This window comes from Haliotis rufescens, unplaced genomic scaffold (genome assembly GCF_023055435.1).
Source record: "Haliotis rufescens isolate VD_foot unplaced genomic scaffold, xgHalRufe1.0.p SCAF_2, whole genome shotgun sequence".
In the NCBI taxonomy this organism is placed as follows: domain Eukaryota; kingdom Metazoa; phylum Mollusca; class Gastropoda; order Lepetellida; family Haliotidae; genus Haliotis; species Haliotis rufescens.
In genome coordinates, this window is record NW_025963890.1 from 16,935,165 (window position 1) to 16,953,575 (window position 18,411).

The 18,411-nt window shown below is 38.3% G+C and overlaps 2 protein-coding genes across 6 annotated transcripts in view; one reads left to right on the forward strand and one right to left on the reverse strand.

Annotated features, from left to right (window-relative positions):
* Positions 1-62: 62 nt before the first annotated feature.
* Positions 63-12,720, reverse strand: LOC124135652 (probable histone deacetylase 1-B). The gene is made up of 15 exons (XM_046501089.2): positions 12,621-12,720; positions 10,883-10,995; positions 10,371-10,488; positions 9,033-9,246; positions 7,513-7,654; positions 6,821-6,913; positions 6,175-6,283; positions 5,521-5,661; positions 4,749-4,857; positions 4,308-4,366; positions 3,773-3,844; positions 3,455-3,601; positions 2,720-2,792; positions 2,315-2,346; positions 63-1,629 (listed from the first exon to the last, which is right to left on the reverse strand). The coding sequence occupies exons 1-15, from the start codon at positions 12,664-12,666 to the stop codon at positions 1,550-1,552; spliced, it is 1,548 nt and encodes a 515-aa protein (XP_046357045.1). The 5' UTR covers positions 12,667-12,720; the 3' UTR covers positions 63-1,549.
* Positions 12,721-16,431: 3,711 nt separating this feature from the next.
* Positions 16,432-18,411, forward strand: part of LOC124135653 (contactin-associated protein-like 2) — a 189,794-nt gene continuing 187,814 nt past the window's right edge. For all 5 annotated transcript variants that reach the window (XM_046501090.2, XM_046501096.2, XM_046501095.2 and 2 more), the window contains exon 1: positions 16,432-16,570. The gene's annotated coding sequence lies outside the window, so the exon portion shown is untranslated. The remainder of the gene's footprint in view (positions 16,571-18,411) is intronic.

Consider the following 18,411-nt stretch of genomic DNA (forward strand, 5'->3'; position numbering starts at 1 on the left):
TATCAATGAATTCCCAAGGTGGCAGACCACATCTTCAAAGCAGCAACACAACAAAACACCTGTGCTTTTTCGATGTTTATTACAGTGGTATGACAATGATTCTTCATAAAACTTAAGAAAATTAGTATGAAAGTCCAAAAATACTAAATCGAATAATGTCTGGGTTGATAAGATTATGTTTGAGATGTGTCAAGCCAAAAGATATTTACAAAAGTAAAGACAAAAATTCAATATTTTTCCCAAACGATGTAGTCACATGCATAAACACGGTCAAGAAATGAGCAATTTCTGTTCCAGTGTAACTTGTCAACAAGCTTGGAACTGACTAGACCAGAACATATCACACCAAATAAGAGGACCGATAATGTTCTAAGGGTTGATTGAAGAAATCAATTGAGTTAAATACAATACTATAAGAAAGCAAAAATTCCCAAAAGAAAATAAGTGTGCAGTTAAGAAAGACAACACATTCTATGTACACACTTTCAATATACAAACAACGCATCCAAGAAAGATGAAAAGTTTTTTACAATTTTGGAAACTTAATTTATTTTTAGTCTGAAATAGATGCTGATTGAATGTATTAAGAATTTTCTAAAAACAATTTGTTTATGAACATGATTATAAGTCATTGTCAACTGATGAACAAAGACAAATATGTACACTTATTACTCTGTCACCAATAACTTAACACTATCTTTCCATTTCACTGCTTCAGGCCTTCTTGTCCCTCCCTCGTCAACAATTTTATCTCGATTTCTTTATTACTTAAATACCTTTTAAAAGAATTCCACTGCCTTTTCTTCAGTATAAAAGGTCTTTATTATTTTCAGTCATAGACAAAACTAGTGATAAAAGCTTTATGCTGAAAACTGATCAAATTTTACATTTCAAAAACAGATAATGACAAATCTCTACCACTTAACTTTCAATAAGAAATTTTTAATGAAGGTAAACAGTTTCATAGAAACCAACACCAAATCATGTGTCCGAGCAATGCAGTGAGTTGACAGTGTGTGTGTGACTGATTACTAACAGTTGAAGTACAAACCCAAGGCAAGATTGCTTGTCATGGATAATACATAGCACTGACGGAGACATGCGTCCGAGATACAAAACATTCTCAATACGTCCCAGTGACAGTTGAGAGGAGATGTCCACCTCATTACATGGTAACAAATACAAAATATCATGGAAATATGATGGGTAAACATGATATATGTCAAGAGTGAGCAAGATAAAAATGATATGCTATGTCTCATGATTTCAATCTGGTTTGTCTGTTCACAGACGTAAAACAACCTGACATATAGCTGCACCAGCTTTCCTAAGTAGCACATTTGTTCATTACAATTCATTCCACCGGAAAAGGAGTGTCCACGAAACCAAACCATCATGGCATGAGTGCAGTCGTACATCACCTGCACCTCAACAGCTGCATCCTAATTTCTTTGTTACAACCATAGTGAAGGGTGATCGCTACACCATAAACTGGACGTAGTGAGTTTATACAAATGTGCCTTAATTGACGTCCTAAAGCATACGAAGCTCAATGTTCCATCTTGGTCGGTTCCTGGCTGCTCTGGTCTGTCTCCTTACTCTCGGGTGCACCAGCTTCTTTGGCAGCCTCTGCAATATATAACAAATATATAACAAAGATTAGACAAATGTATCCAAAGTGTTTGCGTATACCGGTACTGTTGTTTATTTGTTTAACGCCACATTCAACAATATTCCAGCTGTATGACGGCAGTCTGTAAATAAACAAGTCTGGACCAGACAATCCCGTGATTGATATGAGCATCGATCTATGCATTTGGGACACAATGACATGCTTCAACCAAGTCAGAGAGCCTGACAACCCGTTCCCAATTGTCGCCTCTTAAAACTAGCATTGGATGCTGAAGACCTATTCTAACCTGGATCTTCACAAGTGGTTGGTGTATACTGTCTTATGAGCAACAAAATATCACGAACAGACAATTTCAAATACTAGGAGCAAAGACCCCAGAACACCTAACTAACATGATTAATCTTGGACACTGCTAGTGCAAACATAAATTATTCCAGACCATTGTCATGATGTTTTTGTTATTGTCACTGCTTCCTTTGTTATATGGACCACTTGTGCTTCTTCCATAACATATGCTGTAAGTATGTCAAATGATACGTTGCTTACAATAAAAAATTAGAAGGTGACATGCCTCGGCTGTGGGGATGGACTATACAGTGGAACTACTGCCATAACACACTGACTTCAGTAAACATGATCACTCTCTTAACTATAACATTCATACTCAAACACTCAACGCACCTTTCTTTTCACCTCCTTCACTCTTATCATCACTGAAAAGGAAAAAGAAGAAATAGTCAGTTTGCCTAGAAACAGATTGATGTATGAATACTCAATCTCTACCACACCCAAATAAATATGACAATTGGAAGTAGTGGAGTGGTTATTCCTGGAACACTCTTAATCTATATCACTTTTCCACATGACTGAATGGTAGGCTGTGGTCTGCTACCATTGCTGTTTCATATTGCCCTAATATCACGAGAATTACGTTAATTCTTAGTTTACAAATGGTTCGCAAAAGTGCTTTCTGATTGATATTTTTCACATTTGTTTGATTCGCAAACTGATGTTAAAACAAGTATGGCCTATGTATAATTGATCCACCCAAGCATGAGCAACTAGGTACTAGTAGTCGTAACTCACCCTGCAGGTTGCTTGCTCTCATCTTTGGCCTCACCAGGCTCTTTCTTTACATCTTTCTTATCATCTTTTGAGTCTGTAACAGGAAAATAAATGTAATTATTCATCTTGTCCTGAACATAAAACAAACCAAACATATTACTAGTGAGAGAATGTTGTTGTCCACATTACAAAGGCCTGTAAATAATTCAGTGTGGACCTGACATACGAGTGACTGAAAACACAAGCAACAACTCACAGTGTCTGACCACCCAATCCCAAATATTTGCACTTATATAGCAATGTGTGTGTGTGGATGCATGCATGCAGGCTTTGCACGTGCTAGTATTTGTACGAGAACCTTCCGCTCTGGAGGCGTGTTCCACAAGAAGTAAGACACACTACCAATGTGGTTACCTCACTCAGCCTGTCGTGACTCCTTTCCCTCTGAGCAACTGTGTAATCTATGAGTGAGTGAGTTAGGTTTAACGCTGCTTGTAACACTATTCCAGTGATATCAGCTCGTCAGCTTGATGTGGGAGGAAAGCCCAAAGTGATGCAGGTCTCAGATATTTACCACTTTGGTGAAACCCATCAGCACGGGTATGCTGCTGACAAACCCATAACTGGGATTCAAAACCACAACCATAGGTTTCTGCATTGCCCAAGGGATGCAACTCTGCACAGCAAATTACAGCGACCCCCAGTGCCTCCCTGTGTATTGATAATGGAGTATATGGACTTTGATATGACACTGACCTTTATCTCCATCTTTCTTCTCATCTTCGTTCCGAGCTCGCTTGGGTTTTGGTTTGTAGTTCATTCTGTCTCTGCGTCCGATTCCATCCTCGTCCTCACTGTCAGACAGATCCTCATCACATGCGATTCGTTTGTCACTGGCTCGAACTGTAACATTCAATGTATCCCTTTAACAGGAATTCCACTGAAGTGGTTTATATAAAATGATTTTATATAATCACATTCATATTATGTGCCTGTCTCAAAAAGGTCATATTCTCCCAAGACTGTTTGAACGAACATATCACAGTGACTAATTACACATTGATAAATACATACTTGAAATCCTCTCATCAGGGTTTTCCTTTTCATCTTCTTCACTATCATCTTGGATAGCATCCTCTGGTATGGCTGGAAGGAAACAAGGAATTTTCTTGTTAAAAGATTTAGTAGAGGTTTGCATCTAGCATTTGCAAAAGTGAGTGAATTTGGTTTCATGCCACTTTGAACAGTTATATCAAGGTATGTCAGCTTGATGTGGGAGGAAAGCCCATAGTTGTTTAGGGCTTAACACATTTACCACTTTGGTAAAGGATATGGTGCTGACAAACCTAGAAACAAAATCAGAGTAGATTTAAACGCCCAATCGGCGCAACTCTGCACTGCAAATTATGCAAACCTAGATGACTGAATTTGAAAGAAAAGGGTCATATGACCTATGACCACAACTGGACAACATATAAGTGGCTGGATAACATTTTGCTGGTTGTTGAAACATAATTCTGCACAATCCGATCCAGTTTCCATAAATCAGTCCAAAAGACTCTGGATAAAGAACAAATACCAACAAATGCATGATCATGATACCACTTACCTTGCATCTGAACACCTGGTGCATGTGGCAACATCCTTAGATTTTCAAACAAACGAGTCCTGAAAACAACATTTAGTTAAATCAATACTCCAGAAAATCAAAACGAATTGTCACAGTAATCTGACAAGCAGAAGATGACTGTGAATGTGTCTATCAGTGTCAGTAAAGTGGGACTAGATGCTAGTCCTTGTTTTACCCCTTTAATGCCGAGCGTCATACATGGCAACAACAAGTACCATCTTTTGGTATGACGCAGTCAGGAATTGAACCCCTGACCTTCTGCTCTCCAGGCGGACGCTCTACCACTAAACCATGGAGGCGGTCTACAGAGGACGAACTACACAGAGACAAAGTCTCAGTTTCAAACCTCAAAACCTTCACTCATATCCCTGATTCATGGTTATCATAAACTGATTCAGTAGACTCATGTTTCAAACTTACTTGATTTTATCCAGGTATTCTGTTGTGTTCTGATTGGCCATATTTGAAGGGCTGATGTGAAGTTTGAAGTCTGGCCCATAATATTCAAAGTAGTCATTATAAGGCAGCTCTGAAACGTAAAGACACACTATGAAATTCTGATATATTAAAGAATTCAAATCCTTTCTGATGCCATTTCTATAACGTGACTAACCTCTTTTTCACACAAAGAATATATACACATTTTACCCTCACTTCAGCCAAATGTTCATGAATTGCTCACCAAAAGATTTTACAGGTAAAACTATAACATGCATAGTTTTGATAATAAACATTGAAATCTACGGCTGGGACAAGTTTATATTTACTACCCCGGTTACACTCTGTAGATCTGAAGAGTTCAGTAAAAAAAAATGTCCACTTGGGAACTGTTTTACCAGAGCTCTGGCAAGAGTTAATCAGATACACCTATGAAATGATCTGGTTAAGGAATACCCTGAAGTTGACTGAGTCTTATCTTTATTCAAACAGTCAGAAGGAATGTGTTCACAGTCAGAGAGAATATCGAACATTAATGTGACTTGTGTATCAATGGAGTTAAGAGAAATTTTGTCCAAGTCTAGAAAAATTCTTTTCAGTTTTGTAAAATCAGCTTTTAATACCATATAATAACATGATGCCAAGAGCCAAGTTCGGACTAAAAGACTCAATAGCTTTTGGCACAGACACCAATGGGGAAAATGGTAAGCAATATACAAACTGGGGATGTGAAAATTACACATAAAACACATACCATTTGCCATGTCCACAGCAAGGGCTATGGATGTCTCGAATGTCCAGCAGCGAGCAACATTCCTAATGGTGTAGCCCCCTCCTCCAAGCAGCAGCACAGGCAAGTTCCACTTCTTCATGTACTCAACACACTTTCCATGCCCTGCCAAACATATCCGCCAACATTAAACTTGAGCAATACAACAGTACCAGTGAGGAAGGTTGGGTGAATCACACAGACTGACAAAAAGAGTAACATGTCCTTCAATACAGCTATGGCTCATTGTTTTCAGACTAGTGGTTTTAAAGTCATAATAATGAAGGGACAGGCTGCCCTAGCATGACCAGTCTGACATGTTATCAATATTGATTTTAGTGAGGGAGTTTAACACCACTTTCAACATGGTATAAGAGATTGATGTAGAAGGAAAGCCCAAAGTGATGTACACCTGAGACAATTACCACTTTGATGAAACCTATGAGCATGTGTTTGGGCCTGACAAGCCTAGAAATAAACAGGGTGAACCAGATTGTAACCAATGAGCATAGGCTTCTGGCATGCCCAAGGGACACAACTCTCCATGGTAAATTGCAGTACCACAGATGACTGGACCACCCATGTCCCCTTCCCTGCCTAGAAATAGTAGTACAGACACATGCGGGTGTATGTATTTACCTTTGAGGGTGAGGTTAAAGCATCCAAGCCGATCACCAGACAAAGAGTCTGCTCCACACTGTAGTACAATAGCACTGGGCTGGTACATCTCCATCACCTTCATGATCACCTGGTATTGAAACAAGCATAGTGTAGGGACAGGTAGAGTAGCATATACACAATGGACACTGTGTTAGCAAGCTAACATACAACTCAACTCAAAAGTAATTCAGATATATCCTACATTTTGTTTACAGGGAAGTGATCAACTTAGTGTCATGGAATAATCCAATTCAAAATCCAGCTAGGTGAGTTAGTTTGGTTAAAGGTTGGCTTGCACAGTATTTCAGTTATATATCAGAGTGTGTCAGCTTAAAGTCGGATGAAAGCTTGAAATGATGCTCTTAGACATTTATCACTTTGGTAAAGAATGGTATGATGTTGACAAACCAAGAAACATCATCAGGGATGATTTCATAGATTTCTTGTATGCATAAGGGACACTCTGCACACCACATTGCAATGCATAAGGGCATTGGGCCACTCTTGTCCCCAAAGTCTAGTTGAATGTGAGTACTCATATTATCATTGCTCATCAATTAATACTTTGAAAGTATTTGTTTTAACTTCATTGTTTCAGACCAAACTATAAATTATTTCCACATACCGGTTTAAAAATACTCTCATATGACTCATCGTCGATTCCATCTCTGAGAGGGAAATTCACAGCATAATACTTGCCCTTACCAGCCCCGATGTCCTGCAGAGGAAGAACAACACGTTAACATAGTCAAGTTATACTTCTAAAACTGGTAGGCCTTCTTCCAAGTAACTGTCAACACACATTGGTTTCACAAACACACTACACCACCAGTAGAACTTTGTCTGTCCTGGGTCGGTGTACATAAATAGGTGTTTCTAAGATGAAAGTAAAATAAACTATGACAACCTTAGGTATTTCAATGCTTTGTAAATAATGATCAATTAATCTGAATGAAACCATTTACGGTACAATTCAATAAAACAACCTGTCTGGATAAAAAAAAACATGTTCAAATCGCAATAATTGTTGATGTGGATTGGCAAAATCAAAACGATGAACACCAGCATATAAAACACTATCTCTTGTTTTGTACATTTCTTTTACTGAAATCATTATTCAATATACCAACTAAATTAATTCATGAATGTTTTGACATATATGTCTTTGGTTGTTTTGACTGTTTCAGGGCCGTTTTAAATTTTGGTCGATGATCATGACTCTATTGATAAGTACCTATTTTTGTGTTGTATCTCAGAATTCTAACTTTAAAGTCGTTAAATACTAAACTAATATGGAAGCAAAAAAAGAGGGCATACCCTGAGATCTCCAGTACCAGGGAAGTATTCTCCGTATTTATGGAATGATACAGTCATGACACGGTCTGTTGTGTAAAAAGCTTCCTCTACACCATCACCATGATGGATGTCAATGTCCACATACAACACACGCTGATGGTACCTGAAAATACAATGTTAATCATGTAAAGACTTGGAATTTTTAGTACAAATTGTATATTCATATACTTATCCTATCTCACACTATGCATATCTTCTTTCTTCGATCATATGTGGAAATGTGCTTAAACCCTGTTTCCAGCTTCTAAAACAAAAAGTTTTGCCCAAACACACCCAAGCATCCCTCTGGTTACAAGCAACAACTGGGTCAATTTCGTGCTCTCATGCAAAAAAACCTTCCATGCTTGTACCACATTCATTTTCCTACCAACTCATTCTCATCGTCACTGTGTGGACGTGTTTGACAATTTAGAGAATATATTACGTGAGTTTTGTCTGTGGAGTAAGATTTCCTTAGCCATGGGCAAAAAAGACTGAGGCAGTCCCACAGATTCCCACAGTCTGTGTTATGACTGCCGGGGACAGTGTATGCTGGACTCACACTGTGCAGAATGCCATTCTCTGCCTAAGGCACCCTTTTTGCTTTTCATCCAACGATGTCATAGAGGATTGTTGGACTGTCAATCGAAAGCAAATGATTCTAAGATCTTGTATAAGAAATCTCTAACTGTATTGGAAGAGCCTATCCTATCTCAGACAGTTTTCTTATTCACATCAAACAGTTTTCTCAGACATTTCCAACCCTGACCTGTCGACCTCATCAGTCTCCACCCCGGGTCCGTCCTCATTACTGATGACTACATTCTCAAGCTAGGATAAGTTTAAAATTTAATATTCTCAGATACAGCTCAATACCGCCTCGAAACAGATACACAAAATCTTTACACATACGTTCCGATTACATTATTATTATGCTGCATTATCGCAAGAAAGTTAAACAGGTTCACAGAAATTGTTGTGACAGTATACTAAAAGTGTTTTAACAGTAAGAATCACAGAAAATGGTCATAACCATGACAATTATTCCTAAAAAATGTGTAGATAAGAATGTGTATTTGCGTAAAATAACACATTACTAAAATATGCAGAACAATTAAATCCCAAGCGTATCAAATATGCAACAAAAATGATAAAAACGCTATCGGAATATAACTCATCCGTATATTACTACTAGTAGATAAAATGATTGCTTATCAGCCAATTGGGAAATTCATTTAGGCAGTTAAATTCGAAACTTGTTCACTACTGTTCATTTGGTTTTAAAAGATTACAGGAATTGTTACGAAACAGGTTTTCAAGTTAAAATACCCAAATGTAAAGAAACATGTTGGTAAAAAAAAACACCCACTAAAAACTGTGGATACCCCAGAAAAATTACACCCATGTGAAAAATACCCAAATAGCTAAAAGCTTATCAACCAAATGATTCATTACACAGAAAAATGTGACACTACTGGGACTAAACTAAACTTTTAACTCACTTGAGCAGTTCCAAGATGGCCAACACAATGTCATTGACATAACAGAAACCAGAAGCCTCCGATTTCTTGGCGTGATGAAGACCTCCTGCCCAGTTGACAGCAATATCAGCTGCCTGTTTGTTCAGTTTGACAGCCCCAGCCACAGAGCCTCCAGTTGACAGCTGGCAGAACTCATACATCCCATCAAACACTGGACAATCTTCACCAACATTGACTGCAACACACAGCAAGACGTGAGGACAAGTATCATGATATGTATGGTACAATAACGAGTACATTCTCTTTATAATACATTCTTAAAACCATAACAATACACATAAATCTCTACAGTGGTTCTCTTTTGCTGACCAATTCTTTTGTACTCATGGTAAGTAAATCGTATAACTTTCTATCCAATACTGACTTCTTATTACAATACAAATACAACTCCCACTTGTTTCAGATAGAAACAAGTATTTGTCACAGAGTGACGAAATATCCCCCGCCATATACACCATAGTACCAAATATGAAGACAATCCAGCGATTAGTTCTTGAGATATTGTGGCAACACCGTTTTCCAACTCCAAAAACAGATTTGCCTGCTGTGACCTTGAAAATTGGGTCAAGGTCACCAAATCTGACAGGTGTATGCGGTGTCTGTATATACACCATAGTTCCAAATATGAAGACAATCCAGTGTTTAGTTCTTGAGATATCGCGGCAACACCGTTTTCCAACTCTAAAAGCAGATTTGTCTGCTGTGACCTTGAAAATGGGATCAAGGTCACCAAAACCGACTGGTGTCTGCGGAGTCTGTATATACACCATAGTTCCAAATATGAAGACAATCCAGTGTTTAGTTCTTGAGATATCGCGGCAACACCGTTTTCCAACTCTAAAAGCAGATTTGTCTGCTGTGACCTTGAAAATGGGATCAAGGTCACCAAAACCGACTGGTGTCTGCGGAGTCTGTATATACACCATAGTTCCAAATATGAAGACAATCCAGTGTTTAGTTCTTCAGATATCGCGGCAACAAACAGGTGGGACGTACGGACGGACGTACGGACAGACGGTCGTGAATACTATATCCCCCGCTTCGCGCTTTCGCGCGGCGGGGGATAAAAAAAACACTATTTGGAGGATAACAGGAAATTAGAACCACATTCAACAAATGCTAACATTGATAAGGCCAAATATTTGTGTATTCTTTGATTTCAGTTTTTTGGTGAATCATCCTGATTGGAAAGTGAAATAAATAAACAATCCATAACAACATTTCTGTAAAGCTCTAACAATGGCCACATAACATTCCACTGTTAACATCTTTAAGCCAAGAACTCTTAGTCAGACTTACACCGCTGCATCTGTTTATTGTATTCTGACATGTTGTCTGGACGAATGCTGCGTAAAAACTTGATGTAATCATCACTGTGGAATTTGGTCATTTCTTCAGCTGTGGCTTTGTGAGGCCTCTGTTGAGTAAGGGTAACATTGTTATCCATTTCAAGGAATGAACATTTAAGAAGTGGTGAGTGTGTTCATTTAATAAAGATTTTAACAATAGATTATTTATATCATGGCATGTCACTTTAATTTTAGGAGGAAACCCAAAAACATGGGTAAGTATGAGGTGCTGACAAGCCAGAGGAGCATGATCACAACATGCCCTGGCAATTTAATTCATGGCCAAGCGGAGCAGCTCTACACAACAAATAGTGTACCTTAAATTGGCGTTTACCACTGGGCCATCATTTTGCAATGACCAGTGAACTAACCACTTTAGTTATCATGCTTGCTCTTTTAACCCTTAAGTCTGAGCATGTTCAACTGAGCAAACATTGCTGCGTAACTTTCACATTTACTCACATAAATCTCCATCTTCCTGTACAGTCCATAGTTGAGGATAAGATTGTGTGTCATTCGTATTCTGTGAGGCTTCATGGGGTGACCTTGTCCATAGTAGTAGTTTCCAATATCACCTGAAATGATTATAGTCCCCTTGACAATTTGAAGCACTGATAATGGTGGGAAAACATTAAGCATAAAAGCAAAGGAATTACAAGCATGATGTTGAAAGGTGAAGAATTAGGGGTCAATAAACATGCTAGATTCAGATAATGCAGCAGTAAATCTCAAGGGCCCCAGGACCGCCTTATTTTCCAACACAGGGAAATGTGAGTCCTGTGAAATCAAACAAATGCAGTGTTTAAAAAAAAAGATATTGTAAAATGTTCAACATACTTAAAAATGACATCTCATGATGTTGAGTAAAAATGTTCTCTGCTATAACCTGTGTAAGTGTAAGCCAATGACAGCTGCAGTTCTGTTAATTGATTGTTAAAATAACTTGTGCAGCAGCTATCTCAATCTAAGTTTCCTCACATCATCATGAACACATGTGATGCTTTATTGATTATTGAATTCACCTTGTTTATGCCAAATATGATAATAATGATTAAACTCAAGGAGACACCTATGTAAATGATTGGGGGGGGGGGAGAAGAGACATATTGAAACATATTCAGGGTCCTAATTAAACTTTCTGACACATCAGGAAAAACAACTTTCAATATATTTAGGGACTGTGCTTCCAATATCTGCCACACTCTTCATCAACTAAGCAAGTTTTGTTTTTTTGTTTAAAGCTGCACTCAGCAACATTCCAGCTATATGACGACGGTCTGGACCAGACAATCCAGTGTTTGACATAATGAACATTGATCCACGCAATTGGGATATGATGCATCGACCAAGTTAGCCACCTTTTATGGCAAGCATGGGTTGCTAAAGACCTATTCTAACCCTGGGCCCACTTGCACAAAGCGATCTTAGCGCTAAGATGATTGTAACTTCCATACTTTAACATTGGCTTACATTAGTCGTAGTGCTAAGATCGCTTTGTGCAAGTGGGCCCAGATCTTCATGTGTTAAATGATAAAGACATTTACACATGTAGATCTACATAAACAGTTTCTTAATCATTTTAATCAGCCAAAAAAATCAATAAGCAGTGATAAGATGAAAATTTAGGGCCCAATGTTGTCTTGTCATCTTACTCTTGTTATACTGCCATAATAGCACCACTGGTGTGCCATATTTTCCTCAAACATAATTTTCTATTGATAAAACAAGTAAGATTGGAAAATTGTCGCGATGACTCACTTAAATAATTGCAATCATTCAAATCAGTGACCAAATAGTGATATCTATAGGAATCTGCAGAAGATTTGTATGCCAAAACAAAATTCCAACTTGAACCGCCATAATTCGGAAAACGGGGCTTCCATACTTTTTGCGCGTGTGTTATAGCTATGTTTTCCTACTATTTACGTTGTAACGCAAAGAAAACAGGAAAGTTGTGAATAAATCGACCAGCGATAAAAGGAATTCAAATAGATTTCTGCAAAACTTTCGGAAAATTAACGTTTCTGCATAAAACAACAAAAACAATACTTTTTCTTTGAAATGACAACATAGACCGGCATGGGGAAGTTTCCTCAGAGGCGCTGACCGACAAAGGGAATGAGTGCTCATTTAAAAACCATCGCGTAGAAACTTCCCAAAACCTGCAGATTAATAAAATAACTTGTAAAAAATCATTTACCGTCATAATAATAGCAGACTTTCTTCTTGTGAGTTTGAGAAGCCATCGTTAGTGTGCGCCCAAAACAAATCCACTTTATGCTAATGCTGAAAAACGCCGCCACCTGGCGGGGCTTCCCTCGGTTACGTATTATCTCCCCTTATCACTTTGTGCAGGGGAGATGGCAATAATCTATGCTCATTTAAACTTTTAATTCATTGGTGTGAATTGTTGGTGAATAAAGGACTTAGTGTATATCCACGATTGCATGTGGTAAAGTTGAATTAAAAATGTACCAATGAAGGTACCAACGATCATTTTGTTTTCCATTTTACAGCGGTAGAAACTGCAGTGAAATAAAACCACAACGAAAGAAGGGGAGGCTATTGGTATGTCTGCGTGTATGGTGTCGCGGGGGGTAGTTCATGTATTCCATGTATTGGGAAGAGGAGAGAGGTCAAATATTTAAGTCTTTGATAGGGTCAAATAATTAAGAAATAAACGACGAGTGGGAGTTCTTTATCGTACGATAAAACACTGCAGGGTTTATACGAGGTCGCGTATTTCTGATATGAGATGTCAACGATGTTAATAATATGAACAAGTTTCAAAAATATTTACCCGTATTTAAATAATGATGATTCCCTGAATGCAATCCAACCTCGGACGTGTTGGACAAGTCCATTTTATGAACAGAGGGGTACGTTTGGTATTTCCCGGATATTTTCAAAATTTTCACGTCCATTTTATGTACCTTTCTCCCAAATACAGAGTGTCATATATCTCTCCCACTATATATACATGTATATTTTATTTCAGAATCCCGGATCAGCAAAATATGAGACAGTCCTAACACCAAACGAACCAACAGCGGAACTAGTTTATTGTTTGTTTCTCTCTTTCTTGTTTAACGCCGCACTCAACAATATTCCAGCTATATGACGGCGGTCTGTAAATAATCGAGTCTGGACCGGACAATCCAGTGATTGACATCATGAGCACCGTTTTACACCATTGGGATACGATGACATGCATCAACCAAGTCAGCAAGCCTGGCCACCCGATCCCGTTAGTCGCCTCTTTCGACAAACAAAGTTGCCTACTAGTTTATTGGAAACGTCTAGTACGTGTGTGTATCCGTACTAAACGAGTATATATTTCGAAGTCTCATAGATGACTGGACTTACAGATGTACGTTTGTGCAAACGTATAACATGCTATAACTAACTAATTTGGTAATATATTTTTTTAAAATATACACTCATGATTACCAAACACATATTGCTTCGCGAATTATTTGCATTTATCGAGCACAGCCATATCAATTTGTGATCACAAAACGCACCCTCCGTTCCCAATAAGGTGTATCCGCGCTTGCTATATTCCGTAATACCCGGGGGGTCACGAGTAAGAAAAGGTTCTCCTGCACTATCTTTTGTCTTAACAGGCAACTGAACTGGATTGAGTGGTCATTGGTCAGGTCCGGTGATTTGGTTGACTGCATCCGGTATTAACATGAATTCAACGAATATAGGTACTGAGCCATGGGACATTGTGCTGTAGTAGTAATAGTAATGGTAGTAGTAGTAGTAGTAGTTGGTTGGTTGGTTGTTTTACGCCGCACTTAGCAATATTCCAGCTATATGACGGCGGTCTGTAAATAATCGAGCCTGGACCAGACAATCCAGTGATTGACATCATGAGCACCGTTCCACACCATTGGGATACGATGACATGCTCCAACCAAGTCAGCGACCCTGACCACCCGATCCCGCTTGTCGCCTCGCCTCTTACAACAAGCAAAGTCGCCTTTAGTAGTAGTAGTAGTAGCAGTAGTAGTAGTAGTAGTAGTAGTAGTAGTAGTAGTAGTGCCACATGCACTTGTATATGTAAAATATACGCATGATATACAGGGCATGCAGCCAGTAATTGACCTAAGAGACACTGAAATTTGTACACGTATACATGGTATACGAAGCGTATATATATATATATATATATATTGGTAATGACATTGTTTGCTGAGTTAAACATCTTGAAAGGCGTTGAAGCTAAGCAATTTTGAAGTTAAATATCATTCATGTGAAATATAAACTTATCTTCATCATTAATTTACTAAAAAAAGAAGGATTCGGTACAAATGCTGCGTTGAAAAAAAGATTAAAACGCAAGTTATAATAAAAGTTACATTGTATTAATAAATTACAATCATCTTCTACCATATTAATATGTATACCGTCGAATAAAATACATTATTTGCGATGCCCCTCGGTCAGACGCGTAATTGTTAGAACCGCTTCCATTAGCTTCACGTTCACTCATAGAATGTTTTGACAATATTTTTATTTCACACTGTTGTGGATGACGAAAGGAAATATCTGTACTGGATAAAGAGCTGTTTGAATAACACTAAAACGCAATGTCACATTTACAGGATTCAGACTTCTGTTGATTTTGTGCATATATATTTTTGTTTCAAATAACTTCATTTCATTGTACATTTTGGTACCAACATTGCTATAAAACCACAAACTATTGCCCCTGTGAAGATCCGTGTTAGTACGCTGCACACAGCAAAGTTTCATCTATATGACGGCGGCCTGTAAATAAACGAGTCTGGATCAGACAATCTAGAGATTGAGCACCGATACCAATTCTGCGAGCGAGACCACCCGATCCAAATCGGGGGTTGCAGAAGTTTAATTAAAACAGTCTAACGATAATAGCTCTCCCAAAAATATTATATATATATATGTGTGTGTGTGTGTGTGTGTGTGTGTGTGTGTGTGTGTGTGTGTGTGTGTGTGTGTGTGTGTGTGTGTGTGTGTGTGTGTGTGTGTGTGTGTGTGTGTGGTGTAGTGTACGTGTAGATTTTACAGCCCCTTCTTGCAACGACACTGATACTCCCCTGGTTATTCATTGTCCATATTGTCTCATAGGCCTCGCGCCTGGAAGTCCCAATAATATCATGCTGTTTTATCTGTGATAGTTTCTGCAATGGATGTCTTGTGACACGTAAACAAACTATATTTCTTCTTCTTTCTCTAACCCGTATCTTCTGGGTAACATTAGTCGGTCGACTCGGTGGGGTGCTGGGGACACATTCTACCCCGGTGCCCACGAGGGACAAACCATTGATGTTCATCGAGGCGAACCTTGGTATCGAACCCACGACCACAGGATCTTGGCACGCCTTACAAGGAACGCCAGTCTGGTATGGTTAAAAATGTGACAGAAGAGTATGGACAATTAACTGTGTGAAGCGGACGTACAATATCACTTACACCAGCGTCTTATTTTCTGACAATTTGCTTATTTTTGCTCTTCTGTTAATAAAGAATTGGTTATTACTCGTGAATGATGAGCCATGGTGCCCAATCAATGTTGTCATATCCATGTTTGCTCACCGATCTGCTAAAATATTACCATGTATATTTTTTATTAGAATCACGTCAGGTTACAAACGGAGATAATTTACAAAATTAATTGACGCAGTTGTAACATTATTAAATACAGAATTCGCTTAGCTGGTCCCCTAACCTTTTCACTTATTGCCATTATTACCTTTCATTGTTAAGTTTAAAAAGGAATGTGACTTATAATAAATTTATTTGTGAGATTAAGATGTAGATCTTTTTGTTTTTGACATAGAAAACTATGTGAATACCGCATAACCTGACTCCTTTGTTTCATAACATGCATTTACCGTACACTAAACAAGCCTGAAAATAAGTGTATGTAAGGACAACAGCCACACATGAATGATGAAAAGGCTTGTACTAATACGAGTTATCTGCCCTTAACTCTACGCACCTCGCCGTTAGAGCGGGAAAGCGTGGGCCACATACTCGCTGTAACGCGGCTGACAGCTCAATGAAAACAGCAGCCTTCACTCTTCGGCATGACACCGACTGGTTTAGTCTCAGTGGTTATAGCTTGAGGATATACTTGTTATTGTTGTAGCGCTTCGGGTAAGTCTTTTTAATGAGTTTATATCACAGAACGACATTGCTATTGTGTATATATTTCAGAATCGTGATAAATTTGCCAGTGACATCACAGGAATCATGAGAACTAGAAGATTCACTGTGCCATCATCAATGGCATTTGAACGGACAGGCAGAGATCGATTTTTGAATGGAATCGTGCATTGTCATTCCATCATTGCTGTGTCGTGCGCGTGTCCCACTTGCTGCACGCGCATTTCGTTGCATGGTTGAAAATTGCCATTGTCTGGGAGATTTTTTCACCCTGTGCCCATGTTTTCCACGCAGCTTATTTGCATCAAAACACATTATTATGTATGCTCTATAATCTCGAGGACAGTTGTTGAAATGTCCGACTTCTCGAAAAACAGTTGATTATTGGTCAGTTTGGGGCAGTATTTTCATGAAGGAATGCCCAGATAGAATTGTCATGACATGGATCAATGCTGAAAACTGGTCCCCCACAAAACAACAGTAGCTGAAATTGCAGAATCCTTTCAATCAATGCTATAGTATTGAATGCAAATCATCATGAATTTGTTGCGCCTATAGTGTACAGCATTTAAATTAGCTCAGTATCATTAAGTACAGTTCCTGGAATACAAGAACAACGATTTCATATTTATTTTAAATATTGTTGTAAGATATGAAGGTGAATGCTACCCTGTTTGGCATGATTAGTAGGATAGATATTTTGTATTTTCAATAAATTCAGTATTTATGGGCATTTATTCTTTGAACTTTGGTGCCCCCTTTGTTGAGAATGTAGCATTGGAATGTATGCTATGACATGTATATAATATTTCAGCATGGATACTTGTATGACTAACCATAGTATATTGGTCGTATACAACAGCGCCATATGCATGTGCTCATTCAAGCATGAATAAGCACCCATAACCTTGTTAAGCAATCCCATTCACGTGAATATACATAGTGTGATCTGTTTATGAGAGCTTTGTAAAGTTAACACCACCAATTGGTCTGTCACTGGTTACTTGTTAAACAGGAACCATTGTCCAGTGGCATGCTTCAACGACTTGACCACCACGAGTGGACTATCAGTGATACACTTGAGCACACAGTTGGTTATCATAACATTTGATAAGAGAATGTGCTCTTTGGGGCATGTGTGGTCTATGAAATACGTGTCTTAATTGCAAAGATGCCTTATTCTTATAAGGCTGTAAAAATATGTTATATTTCTTGCATTGGATGAAATATCATGTATGTTTTTAAAGCTTTATTACATGTACCAATGTTCAAATTAAAGAGGACTCAGTTAAGCTTTGCTCTGATAGTATTTGAGGGGGCACAGATGGCCATATCATCCAAGGCTGTGCAATTCGCTTTGCAGTTGCGTCCCTTTCACATGCCAGAATCCTGTGATTGTGGGTTCAAATCACAGTTTGCCCCAATTATGTTCCAGGTTTGTTAACACCTTACCCGTTTTAATAGGTTTCACCAAAGTGGTAAACGTCTTGAGACCTGCATCACTTCGGTCTTTCCTCTCACAATCAAGCTGACACAACGTGATATAACTGAAACACTGTTCAAATACTGTTCCTGTAGTGCTGTGAGATGAGAAGCCTTGGCTTACATGCTTAATTTCGGAACATGTGCATCTACACTATCTGTTTTTAGAAAAATGCTATTGTATTTTCTTTATCTTGAGCTTTCATTTGTGTTTTGATGTTATCAGGTCATAATAAAATTTTAAAAATTCCGAGGTATAATAAGCAATATATCATGGTTGAAGTATCTTGTACCTCAATATCAATGATAGGCAAGCTAGCAGTTTTCCCTGTCAGATGATACCTTTACAT

What these genes read in the sequence shown, in the direction of transcription:
- LOC124135652 (XM_046501089.2), bottom strand. Translation starts at nt 12,666, where the DNA reads ATGGCTTCTCAAACTCACAAGAAGAAAGTCTGCTATTATTATGACG. An exon ending in ATGAGAGTATTTTTAAACCG is followed by an intron (nt 6,284 to 6,820) that starts GTATGTGGAAAT and finishes TTTCAATACCAG; the next exon opens with GTGATCATGAAGGTGATGGA. An exon ending in TGCTGTGGACATGGCAAATG is followed by an intron (nt 4,858 to 5,520) that starts GTATGTGTTTTA and finishes TTTACGTTTCAG; the next exon opens with AGCTGCCTTATAATGACTAC.